Source organism: Camellia sinensis, chromosome 1, assembly GCF_055761805.1.
Source record: "Camellia sinensis isolate YWXY chromosome 1, ASM5576180v1, whole genome shotgun sequence".
Lineage (NCBI taxonomy): Eukaryota > Viridiplantae > Streptophyta > Magnoliopsida > Ericales > Theaceae > Camellia > Camellia sinensis.
The window spans coordinates 249,917,692-249,942,373 of record NC_138961.1 but is presented as its reverse complement, the minus strand read 5'-3'; the positions used below and the strand labels follow the sequence as shown (position 1 = coordinate 249,942,373).

The 24,682-nt window shown below is 34.8% G+C and overlaps 2 protein-coding genes across 9 annotated transcripts; both read left to right on the top strand.

Moving 5' to 3' along the window:
- Positions 1-223: 223 nt before the first annotated feature.
- LOC114260718 (putative carboxylesterase 11) lies at positions 224-5,957 on the top strand. The gene is made up of 2 exons (XM_028200887.2): positions 224-1,505; positions 5,130-5,957. Exons 1-2 carry the CDS (start codon positions 649-651, stop codon positions 5,665-5,667), a joined length of 1,395 nt encoding a protein of 464 aa, XP_028056688.2. The 5' UTR covers positions 224-648; the 3' UTR covers positions 5,668-5,957.
- A 4,255-nt stretch (positions 5,958-10,212) lies between these two features.
- On the top strand, positions 10,213-24,413 carry LOC114260719 (phosphatidylinositol deacylase). 8 transcript variants are annotated; one of them, XR_014366729.1, is made up of 20 exons: positions 10,213-10,443; positions 10,968-11,286; positions 11,629-11,877; positions 12,292-12,482; positions 12,565-12,736; positions 14,592-14,729; positions 14,803-14,992; positions 16,161-16,306; positions 16,735-16,911; positions 17,194-17,304; positions 18,129-18,248; positions 18,348-18,504; positions 19,178-19,341; positions 19,469-19,555; positions 20,582-20,785; positions 20,886-20,910; positions 21,086-21,167; positions 21,367-21,506; positions 22,808-23,084; positions 23,639-24,413. XR_014366729.1 is itself a non-coding variant. In XM_082925260.1 (19 exons), the coding sequence occupies exons 2-19, from the start codon at positions 10,978-10,980 to the stop codon at positions 23,969-23,971; spliced, it is 3,327 nt and encodes a 1,108-aa protein (XP_082781386.1). In that variant the 5' UTR covers positions 10,213-10,443; positions 10,968-10,977; the 3' UTR covers positions 23,972-24,413. The 8 variants fall into 8 exon arrangements, 7 of the variants coding, with proteins under 7 accessions (XP_082781386.1, XP_082781377.1, XP_028056690.2 ...); XM_082925260.1 differs by having other exon boundaries at positions 20,627-20,910; XM_082925251.1 differs by having other exon boundaries at positions 20,582-20,910; positions 22,832-23,084.
- Positions 24,414-24,682: the final 269 nt, after the last annotated feature.

Sequence of the window (24,682 nt, the reverse complement as noted above, 5' to 3'; positions counted from 1 at the left end):
TTGATGTCCTTTATGCTCTAAATTACTATTATTAGAGACTTTAAAAAAAATTACCCAAATATTAAACATTTTTTTTATCAAAATTAAATAGGTGATAAAGTATACTAGAAGAGATGCCTTCGTTAAAAAAAATATAATAAAATAAAATTGCTGCACCGACGCGAAAATTAGCATACGTCACAACAACACAAAGCTCACCTGCACTCTAGCAGATCCGTGCTCCACGTAAATGATAAACGGAGGCCTTTACGTATCACGTACGTACAACTAGTTAAAGCACAAACTAACTCTGAAGGAACACCGAACCGATGATCGTAGCAGAATATAACCCACCCATTACGGCCATCACATGTTACGTAACCTGGCACGGAACGAAACGAAACCCGCCACAGTCCCGAAATGCCAAACCAACAAAACACACTACTGTAATGTCTGTGCGCATTACGCACCTCTCTCTCTCTCTCTCTCTCTCTCTGGTTCTCTCAATCTCTTTCTCTCTCTACACGCCATTGTTGAATTATTGGATTCATAATTGAAGCAATCTCAATTCGCGAACCTTAAAGCTTGAATCTAAATCATAATCTGATGAAACACGATGAATTTTAGAGACTAACTGGTGTGAAGATTTAGAGAGTGAGGGAGAGAGAAATGCCTACAGTTGCTGTAAAGCTTTACAGTGTATTCTTCAAATTCCTTCTCAAACACCGTTTACAGAACCGTATCCAAAACCCTCTCGATGAGACCAGCAAGAGCCCATTCGGCGTCACGTCGCGGCCGGAGGAGTCCGTCGCCCCCGCAAACCCTTCCTTCTCCGACGGCGTCGCCACCAAAGACATTCACATCGATCCTTTAACTTCTCTCTCCATCCGAATCTTCCTTCCCGATACCTGTTTAGTGTCGTCCGATTTTGATTCCAGAACTAGGGTTAGGGCTTTGAATAAACGCTCTGATCTAGAATTCAGATCTGTTTCTGGCGAGCCGAATCAAGCTCTGCTCCGTCGCAACAGCTATGGACCGTCCAGGAAGGGCAATGTAGTGACTGATACGGAGACTCACAGAAGGAACAGTTATGGCTGTAGTGCAGATGATTTGAATTTGAAGCCCGAGACTGACGTGTATAGAGGCTACTCGCCGTCGATTGGGAACTGCCGGAAACTGCCAGTGATGTTGCAGTTTCACGGCGGAGGGTTTGTGAGTGGGAGCAACGATTCGGTGACGAACGATTTTTTTTGCCGGCGGATTGCGAAGTTGTGTGATGTGATTGTTCTTGCCGTGGGGTATAGGCTTGCACCGGAGAATCGGTACCCGGCTGCGTTCGAGGATGGTTTTTCGGTTTTGCATTGGTTGGGAAAGCAGGCGAATTTGGCAGAATGTGGTAAGTCGTTGTGGAATTCGCGAGGCGGTGGGGCCGATTTGAGGAAATCGGACGTCCATAGGCATATTGCAGATGCATTCGGGGCATCCTTGGTGGAACCTTGGTTGGCGGCTCATGGAGATCCATCCAGGTTGCTTTTTGATCCCACTGTTTAATTGATAACTCTTGCATATCAATTTATTAATATTATTAATGAATTAAACAGAGTTTGTAAATAATTAACTAGGTTATCACAACTGTACCTGGAAATTGAGTAGAATTGTTGCTTATGGGGGATTAAATTCTGGTGTTAACTTGTGCCTTTTACTTATGTGCGAGTGGCTAGAATGAATAACCAAGTTGCCAAAAAGATACTACTATTCTTGGAAAAAGGCACAAGGAATATGTTTAGTCATTTTTGTTTAAGTTGTATTTGGTATTATGCATTAATATAACCAGATGCTGCCTTATTCTTTGTTTTATACCTTGTATGAATCTACTGTGCTAGTTGATGCTTCCACTTTGGAACTCCACTTTGAATCTCCTGTGCTAGTTGTGCTAGTCTATAGTTATATTACAATTTAGTTTTGGAGGTTTCATGTTTGACTGCTTTTGGCTTTTTGTCCATGAGGGATTTTATCCCCTACCCTGGTTTCTGGCACTATGGTTTTTTGTAGGTCTTGACTTGGAGAAGTTATTGGTTGGTCTTGGGGCATCGTCATGTGGTGCCCCAATGGTGTTGTGATTAGTGGAGGGAAGACTTACGAATTTGTGCTAGGTGATTGGAGAACATGAGGGGATATGGTGAATTGTGATTGGTGTGGGGTATGGCCATGTGGCGTCCCAAGACCAACCGATAATTTTTCCTTGACTTGAGGCATTGAAGATCCTGTGACATTTTTTCTTGAAGAAATTTGCTTGTTGGTAATTATTTTTATTTTATTTTAGAGTCAATCATCAAATTAGTTCTGCTTGGGTAACAATGGGATGCATGTGTTTAGGCAAAACGTAAGAAAAGAATTTCAAGTTTATGATTTCATTCCAATAGGTTTGCATTCCCAAAGTGCAAATTAATTCATGTTTTAAGACATATGGTTATCTCCTTCTGTGAACTGTCAAAAAGGTATTCTATCTGCTAGTTTTGGTGATGGTGGGAGTGATCTGATTATTCTCTTTTTGCAAGCTTGTGTGCCTCTTACTGAATTATTTTTGCTCATCAAAAACCAAACAAAATTAAATTAAATTAAAAATTAGGATTACTTCTTGGTGGTTGGGGATTTTGTTTTATCTTTTATAAGTTATTCAGCTTTTTGGGTTTGGGTAATGTGATCTACCAATGAGACCCTTTGTAGATATCTATAGGCAATAGCAAATTAGCAATTGGTGTCATGTAAATTTGCAGAGGTATCCAGTTTGTCCATTCATGTGTGTAATCCCAAGTTACCAACACAGTTTGCATTATATCTGAGATAGCAATAAAAGAGCTATTAATTTTTCCTGTACTGTTCTTGGTGTCTGCTGAACAATTGTAAGGCTTTGATTGCGTTAGATTATGATGGATTGCCTGTTTAAAGCTGTCAGCTCTTCATTGTTTTGATGGAGCTACTGATGAAGGTTTATAGAAAATTTTGTCTTGCCTGCTATTTGTGGCATTAGTGGGAAAAATAGAATCTGCCAGTATTATATAATGCTTCCCAAGTGGATGTGCCACTGGATGTTTAAATGAAGCATGAATCTAGAACATATGGCATGGTGGAAGAATGGAAGGTAAGGACCATTATAATTCTTGTATGTTAACAGATGAAGTTTAGTAATAAATGAATAAAATACTGCACCACATGGCAGTCTCTTAGGCCCCGTTTGTTTTGGGGTTAAATAGATAGGAGGGGATTAGGCTGGAGGTGGGGTTATTGAGTGTTGTGTTTGTTTGTAGAGTTGGGGAGGAGATTAGGATGGAGGAGGTGATATAGATGGAGGTTGGAAGGGGGATTGAGATGGAGGAGGTGAAGATGGTATTAGAAAAATAGTGAGGGGATTAGAAATTTTTTTATTTTTTATATATTGGGATTTTTTTTTAAATATTAATGTTTAATTTTTTATATTTTTTTATTTGTTTTATTATTTTATATAAAAATAATTTAACAATTCCTACATTAACAACTATCATAAAAAACAAACACAATTTTACTCAATCCCCTCATTAACAATCTCCTTCATTCTACCTCTGAAAACAAACGGGGCCTTAGGGTGTGTTTGTTTTTAAGGATTAGGCCATGAGATTGGACTAATAGTCCTTTGTTTGTTGCAAAAGTTTTGCTCTGGACTATTAGTCTCATATTTGTGGGACTATCCTATCCCATTGGTGGGGGGATAGAAATTATGTGATAACTCATCCCATGGAATTAGCCAATGAAATTATATTTTTGCCTTCTAGTATTTAATTATGTATTATATTTAGTAAAATTTAAAAAAATTTAAATGTCTCAATTTAAAAATAAAATAATTTTATTTAATTTTTATTTTTGTTTTATTTATTTAATTTATTTAAATATTTTTTTATAGATATTTTATTGATGTTTTATTTTAAAATTTTGTTTATATTTTATTTAATTTCATTATTTAAATTTTAATATATGTTTTATTTTATTTCATTATTTAATTATTATTATTATTTAAAATAAATTTATTGAAAATTTTAATTAAAAAATAACTTATATTTTTATTTATATTTAATTGATTTAATTTTTAAAAAATAAATTTATTTAATTGTGCAAAAAATAAAATAAAATAAATTTTTATTTAATCTAGCTAAAAATAATTAAAATATTAAAGCTATGTTTAATATTACTATTACTTAGTAAATAATTGAAAATGATAAAATTGTCATTTGAGCATTTATCTTTTTTCATAATATCTTAAACAAATATTGGATTCACTAAAATTAGTCCAATCCAGACATCTAATCTCATGACTAAACAAACATAGGATACAAATTTAGTCCAACCAAATAGTTCGGAAACAATGTATCCCAAGACTAATAGTCCGATGGATTACAATACTCCCTTATCCAGTCCGTCCAAACAAACGCACCCTTAAAATATAGTAGAATGATGTTTTTGTTTTTGTTTTTTATTCAATTTTTTTTTTGGGGGGGTGGGGGGGGGCTGTATATTCGGGGGATGGATGGGCATTTAAATTTGAGAAAATTTAGAAATTCAAGAAAAATTCTTTATGATTGGTTTCAGGCATGTCTCTTTGAGGGTCAGGTCATTGTCTGACTGGTGTGCGTCTGATTTAGGAGCTAAAAAAATTTATTTATTTTTTTATTATTTTAAATTGAGGTAATGATATGATCACCGCCATTCCAAGAGACAGATAGGGACTAGTAATTTTAATAACCAATTTGTCCTTTTTGGAGTCTCACTGGAGCCAACTGTGCTGAAGAATATACTTCATTAGCTCTCTCTGCGACATGTTCCCAAATAATGTTGTTCTCTTAGGTTATAATTGGAGACAAAGGACAAGTTGCCTTGTAATCGCATCAATTCCCTAGGTCACCTCAACAACGAACAATTGGGGTTTATTTCAGTGTTTTGGGTTGGAGATATATATATATATATATATTGTGATTTGATCTGGTAGATGATAATGCGCCTGCATGAAGAAAATTCAATTTAAACCCATCCAAACCTGGCCTATCCCAGGCTTTTGTTATATGACAAGGTTATGGGGGTGCTATAAACCTCTGACATGTTTGACATTTTTTTTGAAACAGATGTGTTCTTCTTGGGGTGAGCTGTGGCGCAAATATTGCAGACTATGTGGCTCGGAAAGCTGTTGAGGCGGGCAAACTTTTGGACCCAGTCAAGGTGGTGGCACAGGTGTTGATGTATCCCTTCTTCATTGGGAGTGTTCCAACGCATTCCGAGATAAAACTGGCAAATTCTTACTTTTATGACAAGCCTATGTGTATACTAGCATGGAAGCTCTTTTTACCTGATGAAGAGTTCAGCCTAGACCACCCGGCTGCCAACCCCCTCATACCAGATCGGGGACCACCTCTAAAGTTCATGCCTCCTACACTGACAATTGTAGCGGAGCACGACTGGATGAGAGACAGGGCCATTGCTTACTCTGAGGAGCTCCGGAAGGTAAATGTTGATGCACCTGTTCTTGAGTACAAAGATGCTGTTCACGAATTTGCAACCCTTGACATGCTTCTTAAGACTCCTCAGGCCCAGGCCTGTGCCGAGGACATTGCTATCTGGGTTAAGAAGTATATCTCGCTTCGAGGTCACGAGTTCTCTTATTGAATTGAAGATATATCGCAAATGCAGAAACACGTCCATGTGTCGGGTTCTAGATTGTTAAAAAGTTTTCCCATTTACTCCATTGCTGTGCCTCTTTTTGTAAGATAGAGAACTTGTCTGGGAGTAGGATTTAGTTTGTGAGATAAATTTACATCATGTTTTGAGTAATCCAATCCAAGTTGGGATGCCCTTGTTAACAAATTTTTTTTACCCATCAGGTGTATCAAGATGAAATGTTGCCCATGAATTGAGTGTTTAATGAAAATAGACAAATGATTTATATTGCAAACAAATTAAAAGTATAGTGTTTAAATTGATAAAATTAAAAGTTCATTATTTATTTTGTTACAATAATCAAATTTTAAGTTTTCCTTTTTCTTCTAAATTTTTCTAAATTTTTTTGATCTGTGTTTTTATCGGTCATGAAAAAATAATAAAAATTGAGCCCATTGGAAGCCCATTGCTCTAAGATGTGACAGCCACCGGCCCATCGGGCTCCAAACTAGACCGGATTCTCTCAAATTTTCTCTATACAAATTTTCGATTTTCATGGCATAATTGCTTATTTTAAAGGGAAAATCGGTTTAAGGTCCCTATCCAACTTTTAGTAATGGATTAGGTCCATAATGTGTTCTTTTGTAGCCTAAGGTCCCTCAATGTTATTTTAGAGTGTAAAATACCTGTCTTACCCTTGTTTATAATATACGTTGTTTTGAATTTGGTAGCTAAAGATCATATTGATATTTTGTGGGAGATTACGTAAGGATGAACTTGACGATTCAGATTTTTGTGGAGATTTTCTAGGGTTTTTGTAGGTGTTGAAATCCTGTTCGTTGTTTGTAGGTGTTGAAATCCTGTACGAGTTGAAATCGTGTTTGTTGTTTGTAGGTGTTGATCGATCATGTAGGAGTTGAGATCTGGTTCATTGTGTTTGATTTGATTTCATGTGGAGTTGAATTAGATAAGTTTTCAATTTTTGATTTGATTTGATCGTGTAGGTGTTGAATTAGGTTTTTGTTTTTAGTTTTGATCAATGTGAGAGAGACGAACTCAGTGTTGTTGTTTTTTATTTTTGAAGTTAATTTTTCATTATCTGTTATTGATGAATTTTCGATGGAGTTGATTTTGATTTTTGGAGTTGCTTTTTCATTCTCTGTCAACATGGTTATGAGTTGTTTTTTGATACTCTGTTTTTCTGCGTTTTTGTGCTCTGTTTTTTTTGTTCACTTTGCATTTTTTGTGTAGTGCAGAGAAAATTGCAAGTTTGTTACTATAATTGAACTCAAATCACAGAGAAAATTGTAAGCTTGTAGTGCAGTGAAAATCACAGAGAAAATTGTAAGTAGGCAGAGAAATTTACAGACGTAGTAATAGAGTAGTAAGTGTTTTGTTTTTTTTTTTTTTAATTTTTTGAATTGAATGTTTTGTGAACATAACAGATTTTCTCTGTGATTTTTTTATGTGCTTGTGTTTAATATATTTTCGTCTCTTGATGTTAATGTGTTTTTGTTTTGTTATATTGAAAGTGAATATAAGTTCACAAATTTCTCTGGACTTTTCTTTGTAGTCCAAAGAAAATCATATGATTGTATTACAAATGATAAGTATTACACATTTCTCTGGACTTATATGTTGTGTTTTTATATGTTTGCACTTTTCAAAGTTTTCTGATATGTTTTCCTTGCACTTTTCATTTTTTTTTTTTTTTTGCATTATTCATGTTTCTGGACTTTTCTTTGTAGTATAGAGAAAATCGTAGGTTTGTTATTATAATCCAATGAAAATGACAGAGAAAATGTTAAGCTTGTAGTTGAGTGAAAATCACCCTTGAAGTTGGTGTCTTGATCTTGATGCTTATTGCTTCTTCAACTTGAACTTGTTTTTTTTGTGGTGTTCTGGTACTGCTACTGCGTTTTGATCTAAGATCATAAGACGCAGACACAGAGACTTTTGGTTTCTTTTTCGGGGTTTCTGGGGTTGTGTTGCTTCTGCGCTTTGCTATTTCTATAGAATGAAAACATAAACATTAAATCCCATAAAAATTACAAGGTAGCAATGATTACATAATAGAAAAAATTATAAGGTAGCAACATAAACATGACAGAGAAAATTACACAACAGAGAAATTTTGAGGAAATGGAGCATTGAACAAAATAAATATGCTAGAGAAAATTAGACACAAGACATAAATATAGTGTGGCCAGAGAAAATTATAAATGCTACCAGAGAAAATTAGACACACAAGTAAGAAAAGTAATTTGGCGAGAGAAAATTATAAATGCCAGAGAAAATTAGCCACACCAATAGAGTGGTAAGCCACAGATAATTTGCTTGAGAAAATAATGAAGAAACATAAACATGCCAGATAAAATTACACAATAGAGAAACACAAATGTAGCAAGCCAGAGAAATTTACAAAAACAAGAACATAAGAAGCTTCAATAAGAAGCCCCAAATGCACAGAAAGCAGTTCAATTTTGACAGTTGGAATGAAAGCAACCCATCATCAGTTGGAAGCAAAGAAATTTTGGACTTCCAAAGAATTTCTCTAGATTCAACCCAGAGAAAATTCAAATTTCTCTAGTCTAGAATTTCTCCGGAACGATAAAACTCTGATTTGATCAATTTGTCATTGGTTTTGCTGCTGCTGATTCAATCACAATTTCCTGCACAAACAAATTAATAGTTCTTCTACGAGTTTGTGATAAATTTTCTTTAAACTTAATGGTATGAATTTCTCTGGGTTGAATCTAGAGAAAATTCAAATTTCTCTGGATCACTTTAAGCCTTCCTCTACTGCTGCCTCTTCCTCAAGCTTCTTTTTCCAATATTCTTCAAGTAGGGGTCCAAATATTGCTTTTCCAGAAACAACTCCAATTCTACTAGACCCAAAAAATCAAAAGACGTTATATTCAACACAGAGAAATTTTGAACCTGAAGATGTTATATTCAACACTAGATATATATATATATATATATATGTGTGTGTGTGTGTGTGTGTGTGTGCTGACATTGTATATATATATATGTATGTATCATATATATATATATATATATGTTTGCAACCATAGATAAAATAACTAAGAGTGACTGTTTGATTATGGTTGCAAATGGTTTTAATTGATTAATTATCATATATATACTAGTCAAGACAGTAAGCAACAGATTGTATATATATATATGCATGTATCATATATATATACATCTATCAACTCCACGCCACTCTGTTTGTTTACCTAGAAAATCAAATTTGCCAAACTTAGTGCTTTTGTTTGCTGAATTTGTTTTCGTACTCGCCGAAAAATACCCAACACCAGTACCGGCATCACAAAGGAGAATATCCAGTAGACAGGTCAAAAAAATCAACTCATCTGAAGATGAACAGACGTAGGGTATTTTGGTCCAAGAAATTGATAAAATGCCCGGGTATTTTGGTTAGGGACCTGAGACAGTATTACATTTTTTAATGTCCTTTATGCAGAAAATTGTTATTATTAGGGAGCTTAAAAAAAAAACCTATTTTAAAACACATCATATTACTCATTGCTTAACAGTGGTGTTCGCAAAAAATTAATCCATATCAGTTTATCAAATAAAGAATGTTGATTGAACGGATTGATGGATAGATGCGAATCGGTTAAGCATTTTAAATTTTTATAAATTTTGAACATAATACAACAACTTGTCACTATTTTTTTTTTAATAGCAATTAAACTCAACATATTCAAAAGATTATCAAATACCAATAATAAATATATATAAGAAAACCATGCATTATCAAAATTATTTCATTATTTTTTTTATTCAAAAATTATTTAATTTGATTTAAAAAAAAAAAAACAAAACTAACCCTTATATTTTCCACACAAAAATACTTTTGTCATTTGATCAAAGAATTTCCAAATTAAAAACACAATAGAATATTTAAATTTTTTTCAATTGAAAACACAATCAGAGTATCTAAATAAATTGAAAATACAAAGTCTTACAAATTGTTAGGGGTGCTTGTGGTTTGGCTGTTCGGTTACGGCCAAAGTAACCTCAAATCTGACATTCGTCCAAAACTAGACGGATTGAAAAAATCAATTCGTAACCGTCCGTTTATTATCACGCACCCGTTCAAAATATGACGGATCAGTTCAATTGATTTGGACAAATCGAAATATCCGCTGCTCATCCCTATTGCTTAGGATTTGGGAAACTTTTTCATTACTTAAGATTTGGGAAACTTTGAGCTATTTTGAGAAAATGGTTATAATCAGTTTTTTGCGAGAGAGGGAAGTGAGTTATAATATGAAAAGTGAATTATAACCCATATTCCAAAAGACCTATTTACTTTGGGCATTCAAATTAAAATCCCTACAATTTCATTTATAATAATATAAAATGATAGACGTTAATTGTTAATTTGTCACGTATCCAACCTCTTTTACCACATTATTGAAGTATATTTGGGGTCTTAAATGTAAATTTATAATATTATTATTCTAAATAATATAATTTGTAATTTTATTTATCAATTTAAAATATGAAATTAACACTTTCCTTTGATTTTATTTTGTCATTTATAAATCCCTCGCCAAATTTTAAGATCGAACGGAACACAACAACGTGTTCACCCAAACGGGCCAAATCCCAGTCCGACCGACTACATAATAATCATCACTTTCCCAGTATACAACTCACTACTTTCTTCCTAGCAATAGTAGTGTGTCCCTGCTCTGTCTCTGGTCGAAGGCTCAATCTTACGAACACTCTCTGGCAGATCTCTCCGATCAGGTAACTTTACGCCTCCACTTGACCTTCTTCTTCCTCCCTCTCTTCTTCATTATCCAGATCCGATTCACAAATCAGTTCGCCCTCCCCTGCCCTGCCCTCAATCGATTTCAGTTTTTGTGATGAATTCCAGATTCAAAATTTTCTTTTTCTCATTAACCAAACGGAGCAGATACGAATGTATATTTAAAGATTTCTTGTTACTTGTAATTGATCAATCTGGTTGGGTTCATTCTTCTCTATAATTTGCTTTTTCACGTTTCTTGCTTGAATGCTTATAATTATGTGCTCTCTTGCAGCAATTTGGTTAATCTAATTATGCTTATCACTGTTTCTCTCTGTGCATTTTAATAATCTATTATGTTTATCTTCTTTAGCTTTTAGGACAAATGATACAACTGTTTACATATTTTGGTGGTGTATGACTGCTAAAATTTCTTCAATTCTGACTTTGTATTACTAATTTTTTTGGTTGTTCATCAACGTTGAACTTTTTCACATGCACTGGACCATCTCGGGGGAAAAAGTTGATGTGGAATGGAAGTTAGTACAACAATGCAAGGTTTCAAAGCTAAAATTAGGGTAGCAGCCGTGGTTATTATTTCCATATGGATTGGTCTTGCTGCTATTTACGGTTTGGTAAAACCAATTTCAAATGGTTGTGTCATGACATACATGTACCCTCAATATATTCCGATCTCCTCTCCTGCAAATGTATCATCCTCAAAGTATGGGTTGTATTTGTATCATGAAGGTTGGAAGAAGATTGATTTTAATGACCACGTTAAGAAGCTTAGTGGCGTTCCTGTCCTCTTTATTCCTGGCAATGGTGGTAGTTACAAGCAGGCAAGCCTTTTTTATATGTCACATTTATTCATGTGATTTGTGTTTCTAGCTATTTTTAGTTTGCAGAGTTTGATGTTTGATGTTCTAAAATTAAATATTTTCAACAAACATAACTTGCTTTCGTCATATAATGATGACATAACTAATCCTAATCAAGGATGATAAATAAAAGACTCACAACCAAACAAGTAGCCCTAACTAATCAATTACTAAAATACCTTAATACTAAAAACTAGAGCCTTGATGATATAATGTATGATGTATTAAGAGTTCATAAAATGTCCATATTGTTTGCCCCTGCTCACTTTTTTTTTTTTTGTGGCTCTTTTGCCCGTCTCATAGGTAAGATCATTAGCAGCAGAATCTGATAGGGCCTATCAAGGAGGCCCACTTGAGCGTACATTTTACCAAGAAGCTTCCCTAACTCTCAAAAAGGGAGGCGTAAATATTGATGCAGCTGGCTTTGGTTCACCTAACCATTATATTTCAAAGCTAGACTGGTTTGCTGTGGATCTTGAAGGTGAACATTCTGCAATGGATGGTCGGATACTGGAAGAACACACGGAATATGTAGTATATGCAATTCACAGGGTATCGATTTTATTGTTTTATATGTACAGCATAACATATGGAGGTTGAATTGTATACCATATTAGAATAAATGGCCTAGAGTCTTTGTTATGCAATATGAAGGCACTTAAAATCGTAATCTTTCCCAACAAGGTTTTGTTACTGCTCAAAAGGAGTTCTCAAAATGATTTTAAATCATAAGAAACTCTGTACTAGCTTTTTGACATTTGCCTCACATATTCAATTTGGAGTTTGTATCCAACATAAATGAATCATCCATGACTATCCATGTATTCAATGAATCTTTCTTACTGGCAGATGACCAATTTTTTAATTAACCTTCTCTTATACCCTTAATTCTTACAAATGCTTTCAATTGATTTAATTTTCACTTATTTTTTTTTCTTGAAACTAATCATGTGTTTATTCTTAAAGATTCTGGACCAATATAAAGATTCTCGTGATGCTAGAGTAAGAGAAGGAGCTGCTGTGTCTGGGAATCTGCCAAAAAGTGTGATATTGGTGGGTCACTCTATGGGTGGTTTTGTTGCTAGAGCTGCAATTATACACCCACATTTAAGAAAGTCAACTGTTGAAACAATTCTCACACTTTCAAGCCCGCATCAGTAAGCTTTGTCATTTTATTCAATGGCTTTATTGTGCTACTTTTTTATGTGTTGATTAAGATTAAGAGAGTTACTTTACCAGGTCACCTCCTGTGGCATTGCAGCCATCCTTGGGTCATTATTATGCACGTGTCAATCAGGAATGGAAAAAGGGGTATGAGGTCCAAACTTCTCGAAGTGGACGTTATGTGTCTGATCCTCCACTCTCTCATATTGTTGTTGTCTCCATCTCTGGTGGTATTAATGACTACCAGGTAATTGTTTTCTCTTTATCTTATTAGAATAATCAAATACACATGAACTCATGCATATAATACCTATGAATTTGAAGAAGCATTACTGTACTCATAAGAAAAGGAGCTGCTAACAAGTAACAAAATAAAGTGGAAATAGTAAATATATATAATATGTATTTGTGCAAATGGAAACAATACCTCAAAAATAGGCATGTGTGGTGCCATGGCCTATTATAGACAAATAATACATATATTTTTTTTTCTGATTACTAGTTATTGGAGAGTCAATTTTTTTTGTTAGTCCAACTTGCACACTATTGAATACCTTCCCACAAGAATTGACATAAAGAGAGGGTAGAATTTTCATTTTGTAAGTTAAAAAAAGCTTACACCCAAACGCTTATATGGTTTTACCAAAAGCTACCAATAAAAACAACTTCCTATGGTTCATACCAAACACTCTTTCATCACCAATAAAGCAGGTTTTGCACGAAGAGTTTTTGGTTTTAGTTTCTAGATTTTCTGTGGCTATTCCAGATGGTCATAACCTATGAGTGACCACTATAAAATCAGAGGGCATGAAAATAACCCCCTGCTGATGAAATATTGTAAAACTGACCTGTAGCATAGTGAACTCGTGATAAATATAAAATAACACTACAAAGCTCAAACTTTTGAGTACGAAAGACCACATGTGAGTGCCTCTTGGAATTGTAACACTTTCCATATTTACTGGTTATTTTCTTGAACTTTTTATGGCCACTATCAGGTTGACTTGTCCACAATTGAAATCTAGATTCTAGAGCTAATTTGTTCCACTAAGATGTGGGCTGACAATTAATAGTAGAAAATCTGGTTGATAGAAGATGACCTCCCTGTTACTGGATAGGTGACATTGATCATTTGAAATTTAAAATCTGACAATCTGCTTCTTTTTAGAACCATCTACTCCTGCAAAGAACACACTATTCCAAATTTGTTACATGTAAAGTTAAACCAAACCAAGCCTTAAGTCCCTTGGGGCGAATGTCTATCTTCTTCAAAATGCTATGGAATTTAAGTTTAATTCTTACACTGAACAAACTAGATAAGATCTTTGTGACATGTCAAATAACTAAAGATATTGAGCTTTACATTGTCAGAACTTGAAAACAGGAGTGCTGAACCTCAGTCAGATGAATGAGAAATAAAAAAATGGAAAATTCAATTAATCAATACATTTTGCAAGGTAATCAATACATTTTGCAAGGTTTTCTTTGAATAATTAAAATAGAATGGTAGAAGATTTTTTTATTCATTTTTATGCATAATTTAAGTATCAAAACAACCACCTACATGCACTGTATTAATTAAAAGAAGATATAAGACTTCAGAGATTAGTTTTGCTTTGATACAATGCCATAACTAATAAAAGAATGAAATATGAAAAGAGAATTACAAGAGGAAGCAGGAGAGAATGAATGGGAAAACTCTAACCTGATGATGCAAGCCAGTGCAGGATTGTACAGAAACTACCAGACCCCAAGTGATATGCAACTCTTTTTTATATGCTTTAATATAGGGCTTTTGCTTTAATTTGTTGCCACAGCTGTTTCTCTGGACACTATCATAAGGTAACTAGGTGGATATGTGTTGACTCCTCTGCTGTAAAGTTTGTCTGTCTGTTCTCTTGTTTCTTTGGTGTTTTCCTGCAAAGCTGTGAATTTACCTGAGTTTAGCTGCATGATTGGATATCAATGGATATTTGATTTTTCCTTTGGTTGTCAGTATATTTTTTTTCCTTCAAAAGTTTGTTTTATTTTATTTTTGAGTGATCAATCATATTTAACTTGACTTGGTGGGTGATACCATCTTTTTTGCTTTCTGATATTAGGTGAGGACAAAGTTAGAATCTCTTGATGGTATAGTGCCTCCTAGCCATGGTTTTTTGATTAGCAGTACAGCCATGAAAAATGTGTGGTTGTCAATGGAACACCAGGTTATTTTGTGGTGTAATCAACTTGTAGTGCAGGTGAGTAGAATTTCTTTAGAACCCATTTTAAATTCCATCATAGACAATTCTGAGTTCTATGTTCTTATCTCAGGTGTCCCACACTTTACTCAGTCTGATAGACCCTGAAGCAGGTCAACCATTTTCTGATACACAAAAAAGACTTGCAGCATTCACAAAGATGCTTCATAGTGGGATGCCACTGAGTTCTAATTGGTTGAGACAATCACTATTACCTCAACAGGCAACCCATGATCCCGTTCAAAATGGAAAAAAAATTACTGGTACCATCAATTTCCACTATCTTTCTATGCAGAAAAAAGCTAATGTCTTGTTCTATGTTGTATGCTTAATTATCTTTTGAATGATAACAGCAAGCTTGCTGAAGACATTTTTTTTATGGTGTCTTGGAATTCATAGTTCATCAAGCTTGGAATTTTGGAGCCTAGGGGAATTTTGGCTTTTCTTTAACCATGCATGCTAGTCTATGTTATGCTTTTCATTTTAAGGTTTTCAGTAAGTTGCATCAATTTGCAACCTGCTTTACCATAAATATTGAATTTGATGTTGGGTTTTAAGTTCTTGCTTAGCAGAAAAAACCCTGTTGTGCGGTTTTGACTATGGCGTAACTACTAATGTATATACAAGAAATAACAATCTTCCATTTTTACTTGCCTGAATTTGACCCAATTCTGTTGATTTTTCTGGCTCTTTAATTACTGGAATATTCACTTCTAATTTATCTCATATTATGATTCCAGAAATTGACGACCAAATAAATAGTCTCCTTTGATATGTTAGTACAAATATGTGGAAATTGTTTTATCATACTTAAAATAAAATAAGAAATTAAGGTAATGAGTAAGATTTCATGGCAAAAACTCTTTGGCACATGATGATGATTGGTTTCATGGGGCTTGGCTAGAGTGCACTAGACCAAATTCTTCGGAGATGTTCATTCTTAGTGGCGACTCCAATGGAGGAAAATGCTGGATCTCTGCACAGAATGCTAATGATGTGAGTCGATTGTGGGAGAAAAGTTATTAGGATTTCAGAGGTGTAACTTTTAATGTTAAATCAAATAGATTGGTTGAAATATTCTTCCTTTTATCTATCATGAAGGTAAAAATCCTTGGGCATACTGGAAAATCCTTTGAACAATCTTGTATTTTAATTTATTTTTTATAAAATGATGAACATATCCCAACAGAATGTGAAATCTGTTGTGTCGTGACAAATAATCATCGCGTGGAGGTCAAGAGTTATAGCAGAACTCTTGGTTCTACCTCAATATTAACTAGTCAACTACATTGTAATTTTATGGAATTTTTTATGGGTCATTTCTATTTTTGTGGACATGAAGTTGTTTGTTTTCTATTCCTCCCCTTCCTTTTAAATATTGGGAACTACAAAGTTTAGAGAAGATAACAATTTAAGTTGTGATACTTGCAGGATCTCAATGGCATACACTGTCTGCTTGTCCCAGTAATGTTCGTTGGACTGATGATGGCCTTGAAAGGGACCTATATATTCAGACATCTACTGTCACTGTTTTAGCGATGGATGGTAGAAGGCGGTGGTTAGACATTGAGAAACTGGTGAGCTTGGTCAAAGTTGTTATTTTGTGGTTTAAAATTACAGAAACTCAATTCACTTATTTTTAATCTTTTTCTTAGGTTAGATGTTCAACTGTTTTTAAGAGCTTCTTTAATCGTATTCCCTGTTCCTTTCATGGCTCAAGCTTTCGGGCAAAGTTTGAGACAACGGTGTGGGTTGAACTTGCTCACTGAATTTACATCTACAAGATTTTGAATTTAGCTTCAGGATAAATTTCATCTTTTTGGAAATGGAATATATTCATGACAATTCATAATAAGTTCAAGGTTTTTGAAATGATACCTGTCCAGGGTCCTTTTGCATCGTTTTAGGTGTTGGTTTGTTGTGCATTATTTCTTTGCTACTTTGCTTTTATTTATGAATTTCCAAGCCAAGATTATACAGCTCACGGTTTAATTTGAATGATTAGGGGTCCAATGGAAAAGGCCACTTTGTACTTGTTACAAATCTTGTCCCATGTTCTGGGATTAGATTACATCTTTGGCCTGAGAAAGGAAAATCAGCATCAGACTTGCCTGTTGGTAAAAGGGTTCTAGAAGTGACACAAAAAATGGTGCACATTCCATCAGGACCAGCACCAAGGCAGGTACAAAATGTTGTACTTATGATATCCAATCCACTCTATGGGAGTGCTTAATTCTTGTGTAGGTTAGTTTCATGTTGTTTGTGTCAGCTCCAGTGGAAGTGATTATCAATGTAAAATAACATGAATTTACACTGATTAAAAAAGACAAATAAGAGAAATTTACACTTATTTGTGAAGTTGTGAATCTGAATTGCTATCTGAGTGTGGTTAGAGTAGCAGATTTTAGTAAGTTGGTTTGTTTGACATGCTATTGTAGCTGATTTTTTTGTTTTTGTTTTCTAGATTGAACCAGGTAGTCAGACTGAGCAAGCTCCTCCATCAGCTGTATTTTTGTTGGCTCCTGGGGATATGCATGGTTTCAGATTCTTGACCATCTCAGTTGCACCTAGTCCGGTATTGTTTCTTTAATTTCGTCTGTTGTCTCACGTGTGCTCTCCATTTCATAGTACCACAAGTATATATGCATCAGCAGGTTTTGTGAAACCTTTTGGCTGCTTGTTTTTGTTTATATCAGAAAAATTCTGGCATAAATTCACCGTAGTTAATTTTCCAAAGCAATCTCAGAAATCAGGGCAATGCATATTATTTGAAAAACATTGTTTGTAGCATGACTTTCTCTTTAATATTGCTAATGCAATTGCCATTGGAAAAACATGAGATCTTTAATAGTGTCAGAGCCACTTTCTTAAAGACTGGAGATGCACTGATGTTTTTATTTCTAATTTTTCTTTTCCCCCTTTTGTTTTATGTTTGAATATCTTGTTTATTGTGCCCTTCCTTATGTTTGAATTTCTTTTTGGAGTGTTGCCTAAAAATCAAAGCATTGATGCTGTTTGCATTAGCCTTGCCTGGAGTCCATGTCCAGCCTCAATAAAGCCTTTTATACACAAGTTTGCTTTGAGTGGCTGTGTTGTTGTTGTTGTTGTTTCTTTTTCTCTTTCTTTTCTTTTTTTTTCCCTGTTGCTAAATGAATTTCTATTTTCTAGTATGATAATATTCTCATTATGCGTTAATCTTTGTTGGAGTCTCTCATTTTCTCGTCCTGTATGCATGTAATATTGTGATACTCTGTTGATCATACAGATTTTATATCCTATGTATCTGCAGTATCTTTTGAATGTTACTTCTGCTCTTGTTGAATGTGATAAGCATTTCTTAGTTACTTTTGAAAGAGGTTTAAGTTGAGAATGTATGCATTATGACTTTTGGGCTCTCAGACTGTTTCAGGAAGGCCTCCACCTGCTGCTTCCATGGCAGTTGGACAATTCTTTAGTCCAAAAGACGGGGAATTAGAGTTGTCTCCTCAGTTGTTGCTTCTCTCAACTTATTCTCCGAAGGTCAGTACTTCCATAAAGCAGCTTCTAGGTGTGTGATTTAATCTGGATTATATAGTTTTATTCATCTACTGATGGCTTCATTACTTAAATTTTGCACAGGACATAATATTGAAGGAGGACCATCCTCTTGCTTTCAATATGTCATTTGCTATTAGCTTAGGTCTTTTTCCTGTTAAACTATCTCTGGAAACTACAGGATGTGGAATAAAAAAATCTGTACTCCCCGTTGAAGAGGCTGGAGATCTGGAGAATGGCAGTAAGGCTTTCTTTATGTATTTATTTCCATGAAGTCAACCTGATTTCGGACATGGATTATATATGTATTAATTTGTGGATTATAATGAACATAAGCAACCTCATTAAGGTTTTCTTGTAGTTGATGATCTTGTATAATTTGCGCATAGTTGGGTTGCAGCCCCTTCTTTTGTCTCTTAATTGAAATTTTACTTATCAAAAAAAAAAAAAAAGGCTTTTCTGATTGTCAGGTTTTCATACCCTGACAACATCGTCCTCTTGTGGAGAGTTGAAAACATGGAAAAGATGGTTTTCTGAACTTACAATTTAAATATGAATTTTCCATTTGTTGAGTGGTCAGAGTTTTACTTAGGTGTTTTAACCTTAACATTGACACAATAATAAACCTGTCAGTTGATGGCAGTTTCTTAAATGATAGGATTTGGACTTACTAGTATGAATCTAAAAACCACTGAAGGTTCGGGTTCTTTTGGTATTTTGAATATTGTATATCTTCTTTGGTTTGATTTAAATTTGGACAGTTGGGGCATCATTATTCTTCTTTTCAATGTTTAGCTTAAAAAATTATGATCTCTGGATTTCCCTACTATCAGAGTTTTTTTTTTTTTTCCCATTTCTTTTGATCAGGTTTTTGTTTTCTATTTCTGCTAAGGGTAGCTCTTTCCTGGTAGCAGGACTTTGCAAACTGCGCTGTTTTCCACCTGTAGCCCTTGCTTGGGATGCTACATCTGGTCTTCACATATTTCCAAATTTGTATTCTGAGACAGTTATGGTGGATTCTTCACCAGCACTCTGGAGTTCAACTCAGGGGTCCGAGAAGACTACCGTTTTGTTACTGGTATTGTCATCTAATGTTTAATAAGTTTCCTGTCTTGTAATAACCATACAATATTGGATTAATACAATTTGCGGTTCTAATTCTACAACCTTAAAATTAAAGGTTTTGATTTCTGCGTTATGTGCAGGTGGATCCACATTGTTCATATAAAGCGAGTGTGGCTGTCCCTATCACTGCTGCAGCCAAAAGATTTTTGCTTTTGTACGGTTCAGAGGTGAAGATTTCAACAGCCCTAATATGTTAACTGCATTTTCAGCATTAAGTTCGCTTATTTGGATCTGTTATGCATTTGGCACTATGGATTGCATCACACTTTTTCATGTATTGCATCAAAAGTTGTGTTCTATACATAAAACATTACTGTTCATATTAATTCCCATGCTGTGTGATGTTTGCAAATCTCATGTTTCAGAAGTATGATCTTTCTATCTACACTATCGGCATGAAGCCAAAAGGCATTAACTTAGCGAACATTTGGCAAAGAGTTTAAGGAATGAGTTACAATCACTGTTTTACCTCTTGCTTAGCTGAATTTTTTAGTATTTCCAATTAGGTGCAACAATATGAAGTTATTGTTTTCTGTTTTTAATACAAACTGTACAGTAAAATATTTCTATAGCACAATCGCCTGATAATCAGGAAACTTCTCTTCAAAAAACCGATAAACATGAAAACATAATGTTTTAAGGATGCAATATCTAAGAACTATTTAACTTGTAACCTCTGATTTGGCATCACATCTTGTAGAAAGGAATCAATTGCAGAGTCTGAGAAAAATGGAGTGCTTAGTGGAATTCTTGAGTTCTGTTGTGCACGCACATCCATAGTTGGTCTCCATTTCTCAAGCTTTCTGCAATCTATAGCTGCAACAAGAGTGTACCTGATGTTTCCTAAATGTAAATCAAACTAATAAACTTCTCCAAACTTCTCAATCATAGTACAGTTCTCAAAATTGATGCATGGCATTCTTTTCTGCATATTTACATCCATCTGTGAAGGTTGAAGCACTAATTATATGGTCAGGGTTGTGCATTTTATATAAACATTCTTCCTTATGGTGTTTAGTTATGTTAGTTTATATGTTACAGATTAGTGCTGAACTTATTGATTGTTATATGCATATGAATACTTCTCAGTTGTTAGCTTTTTCGAAATGTGGCTGAATTTTCTTGATGTCATTGGACATGATGCTAGAGCTTATCAATTTTTATTATTCATTTTATGGGACTGATTTATGCAGATTGTTGGTTTCTCCATTGCCATCGTCTTTTTTGCTTTAATGCAGCAGACACATGCGTGGGAGCTTGATTTACCTATACCTTCAATGTTGTCAGCTGTAGAATCCAATTTGAGAATGCCATTGCCATTTTTTGCCCTAGCCATTGTACCCCTTTTCATTGCCTCATTCCTTTCCTTTCTAGCATCCGAACCATTTTCTCCATTTGTAAGCTTCATCCTTGTCTCAATAGTTTGCTATTTATTTGCAAATGGGTCCGTAATCCTTTTGATATTGATCACCCAATTGGTTTTCTATGTGGCTGCAGTTGTACATGTTTTCATCAAGACACGGTTAGTGCTCTCTTGTGGGTTTATTACTGTTATTTTGATACAATTTTGATAGTAGAATGACAAAAATGTCTTTTGCCATCTTTTTTCATTTGTATGGGTGATGCTTTGCTAGTTTGGATTGTACGAATGTTGAAGTACGTCTTCTTGTCAACTAAGATGAGACAATATTTTACAGGTGGCAATTGTGGGAAGGAAACTTTTGTTTTGGGTTCTCTCATTGGTTCCTCAATATTTCTTCCAGTTTTTTATCATTCAAGGTAAGTTCCTATTTATAACACACTTATCTGCTTCTAGCTCAGTGTTGTATAATTAGGCTAGTATAGATGTCTGTTCTCAAGTTTCCTTCAACATTTATAGTTATTGGTTGTATTAACTCTATTACAGCCTTGGTCTCTACTTCTCCCTATTTTTTCTATTTTCTTTCTTTTTTTTTGACCTGGCTTGTTCATGGAACAGGTGGTAAGGGTTTTAAGGGTGAACCCATTACTTGTTACTGCACTGGTTGCATTTACCTTGGTATGCTTTGTTCATCCAGCTCTGGGTATGTTTATATTACTCTTATCTCATGCATTGAGCTGTCACCGTGCATTATCCAGGTACTAGTCCAAAGTGATACCCCTTTTTCTCGTTATCTTATTGTTTGGAAGCATGAATTGCTGAATAAATTGCTTGATGCTCATTGTTCATTGTTTTTCAAATGTATTCTTGGATTTTTTATATTCTCTTTTTGGCTTGTACAAATTTTTTTATTTATTCAGTATGTTACTCTTCCTAGCTTTAAAAAAGACACTACACACAAACATGCATGCACACAATGGCAAAGCAAGTTAAATGCAAAATTCCCATATTATCTATCAAAACAGAACATGCATAAGTAGTTCAGGGACTTCAAACACAACCACCTTCATTGTGGTTTCTTGATCATCAGGAATGCAATAGTTGCTCTCTTTTGACCAAGACCAAACTTTCAATTGATAATTACCTTTTGCATTTGAAATTTTATCTCCTCCCCCCAACCCTTCCTCCTAAACAAGGGAAAACTGCTAGATATATGAAAGCTGTTCTCCTAGTTTAAAATTAGTTGAATATATGCATAAGTGTAAGGCCTTTCTGGTTCATTTACCTTCTTTGCCTTTCCTAGGGATGCAGAAATTGGACTCATTACACTCGGTTTATTCATTAGTGTCGTTAATGGTATCATGTGCATGAATGAGAGAAGCAGTTGTCAACTTACCTTATCGAATTTGTTGGGAACATGTTTTATGTCACTGGTCTGTATGTTTTCTTCCTCCGACAGATGTTTTGCTCCTGTGAAATTAAAAACTTTTCATAGATGACAATCTATGAATTTCTTTGAAATCGTATATTATATGCAGTTTGATGAATGCATCTCCTGCAGGGAGGTAGAGAGAGTCTGGAAAGTGATGCTTTAGATTAAGTGAATAGTCTTGGGCATCATTAAAAAATTTAAGTTGTTCCTTTGTTGCCTTTTGAAATATGAGTAGATTGTGGTGATTGATTTGGTACTAATGCAGAAATGCTAACATTTCACTGCCACAAGGATAACTTTAAGTAGGACAAGTGTCAGTATTTGACAAGTGATGTATGCAGTATGCAATGGCATGCACTTGGTAGATTTATTAGTTTTCTTCTTCAATCTCTCACTATTAGGACATCGAAGATACATTTGAGTGGTAGCTGTTTGCAATACATTAAAGTTTCAATTTCAATATGGTTGTCTATTTTCATGTGAAATATATTCATTTCATATCGATTTCTAATTTGTTTTCTCTATTATTATAATTGGTGTATAATAACGTTCAATGGTTTATAGTATGTAATTTATGTCAAGGTGACTCTTGGCAATTCTAAAAGTTACTCCTTGTTTCTGTAACAGTTTTTTGTCGGCTTCCTTTCGCAGCCATGCCCGAAGCAAGGAATCATCTGACTCCCAAAATGAAGGTGACAACATGTCTGAGCAATTTGCTCTTAGACATGGTGATGGGTTCGACCAGCATCTCCCATTGGATGATAGTTGTTTGACAAGCAGTCCAAACTCTGCAAGAAGCTTCGGTGAAACCCAATTGGAGACGTTCCACTATCGGCATGGCTTGCTTATCTTGCATTTTCTTGCAACACTCATGTTTGTCCCTTCACTTGTGGCCTGGTTGCAGGTATGGATGATGTTAATATTTCTCATCTGTAATGTGAATTCTGCAGTATTTGGGCCCTCAGGATTCCTGAGCGTCTATTATAGAAATTCATCATTGTGATTTGTTGTAGTACTGTTACTGTAGCAAATCACAAGAATCACAAGCTGCCATTACCACTCCTATAAACTGCTAGCATACACAACTTGGTCTTAAAGAAAAAGGAAAAAAAGCAAAAAAGATTAAAAAAAAAAAAAATAGAAAATGAAAATAAAATAGAGGAAATAATATGCATTGAAATTCCTGTCTTAATTAACATTCACTTTGACACTCAGATTATTGTCATATGGAATGTTTTAAACATATTCTCATTTTCTAGCAATCAAATGAAGTTCCGTGCAGAAACTCATTTAATTTAATTTATTTTTTTTATATGCTCAAACTTTAAGAAAAATACATTAATCAACTTGGTTGCGCCCTTGCCATGTCTTCGGAAGCTTCTGGGTATATGTTTTCTCCTAAATTCTTAATGCATTTAGCATCTACAAGGCATTCATAACAGATTTTTGTGTTTGCAGAGAATAGGTATGGATCAGAGCCTTCCATGGTTAGTGGATTCAGCTCTTTGTATTGGTGTCATCCTCCATGGTATTTGTGATTCGAAGCCAGAACTTTATTTCTTCTCGTTTCCCTTGCTGGGAATCCGTGGTTGGGAAGTAAAACTGACCTTCGCCTATCTGCTTGCTGGATACTATTCCTATCTTTCTGGATTGGCCTTAGCTCCTTACAGAGCATTTTATGCCATGGCGGCAATTGGTGTTATTTCCTTCACTTTCAGGATAATACAGAGAAGGAATAGGGAGAAGGGTGAATCATATTTTAGCAGCCGAAAACATTCTCACAGGCACTGACAGGGGCTTGTCTGAAAACACCAAACCTAATTAAATTTTTTGAACCAGTCCTGTTGTACAATGATATGTTGTTTGCTGATAATAGTGAGATGTAACATGGATATGGCTTCAGCCACCCCGGTTTTGCAGTTCAAATTTGTAAAGACACTTGGAGAGAGAGAGAGAGAGAGAGAGAGAGAGAGAGAGAGAGAGAGAGAGAGAGAGAGAGAGAGAGAGAGTTTGTGAACCTAGTCTTAGGGCCATTTTACCGATGATAGAAAGCTGAGCTTGTTCCAATTCTCTATAGCTTGTGCAACTTTGTACGATTTTATGTTTTCCTTTATCTGGGAAAAAGGGGTGATTGAGCGATTTCCAATATAACTGTATAATTTTTTTGATGTGACAAAAATTCTTTGTTCTAAAAACAAAGCAGTAAAAATGTTTTCGAGTGAATTTGATCTGAGATCCTGAAATAGGCCTTCCGGCCAGAGTCATAAGTTTGATTAAAATCTTCTTGTATGGAAGCCTCGTTGTGCTTGAGAAGGAGAGATAAAATTAGGTTTGAGTTCTGAAGTTGTGCATGATCTTCACTGCTATGGTTAACCTCTGATGATGATTTGTAATATTTTTTTTGTTTTGAATTAGTTGTCAAAAGAGTTGTGCTGTACAATTTCGGATGAGACTATTTCTTGAGGCTATAGTGGATCTCTCAGGAGCTCCTGCAGAGCTTCG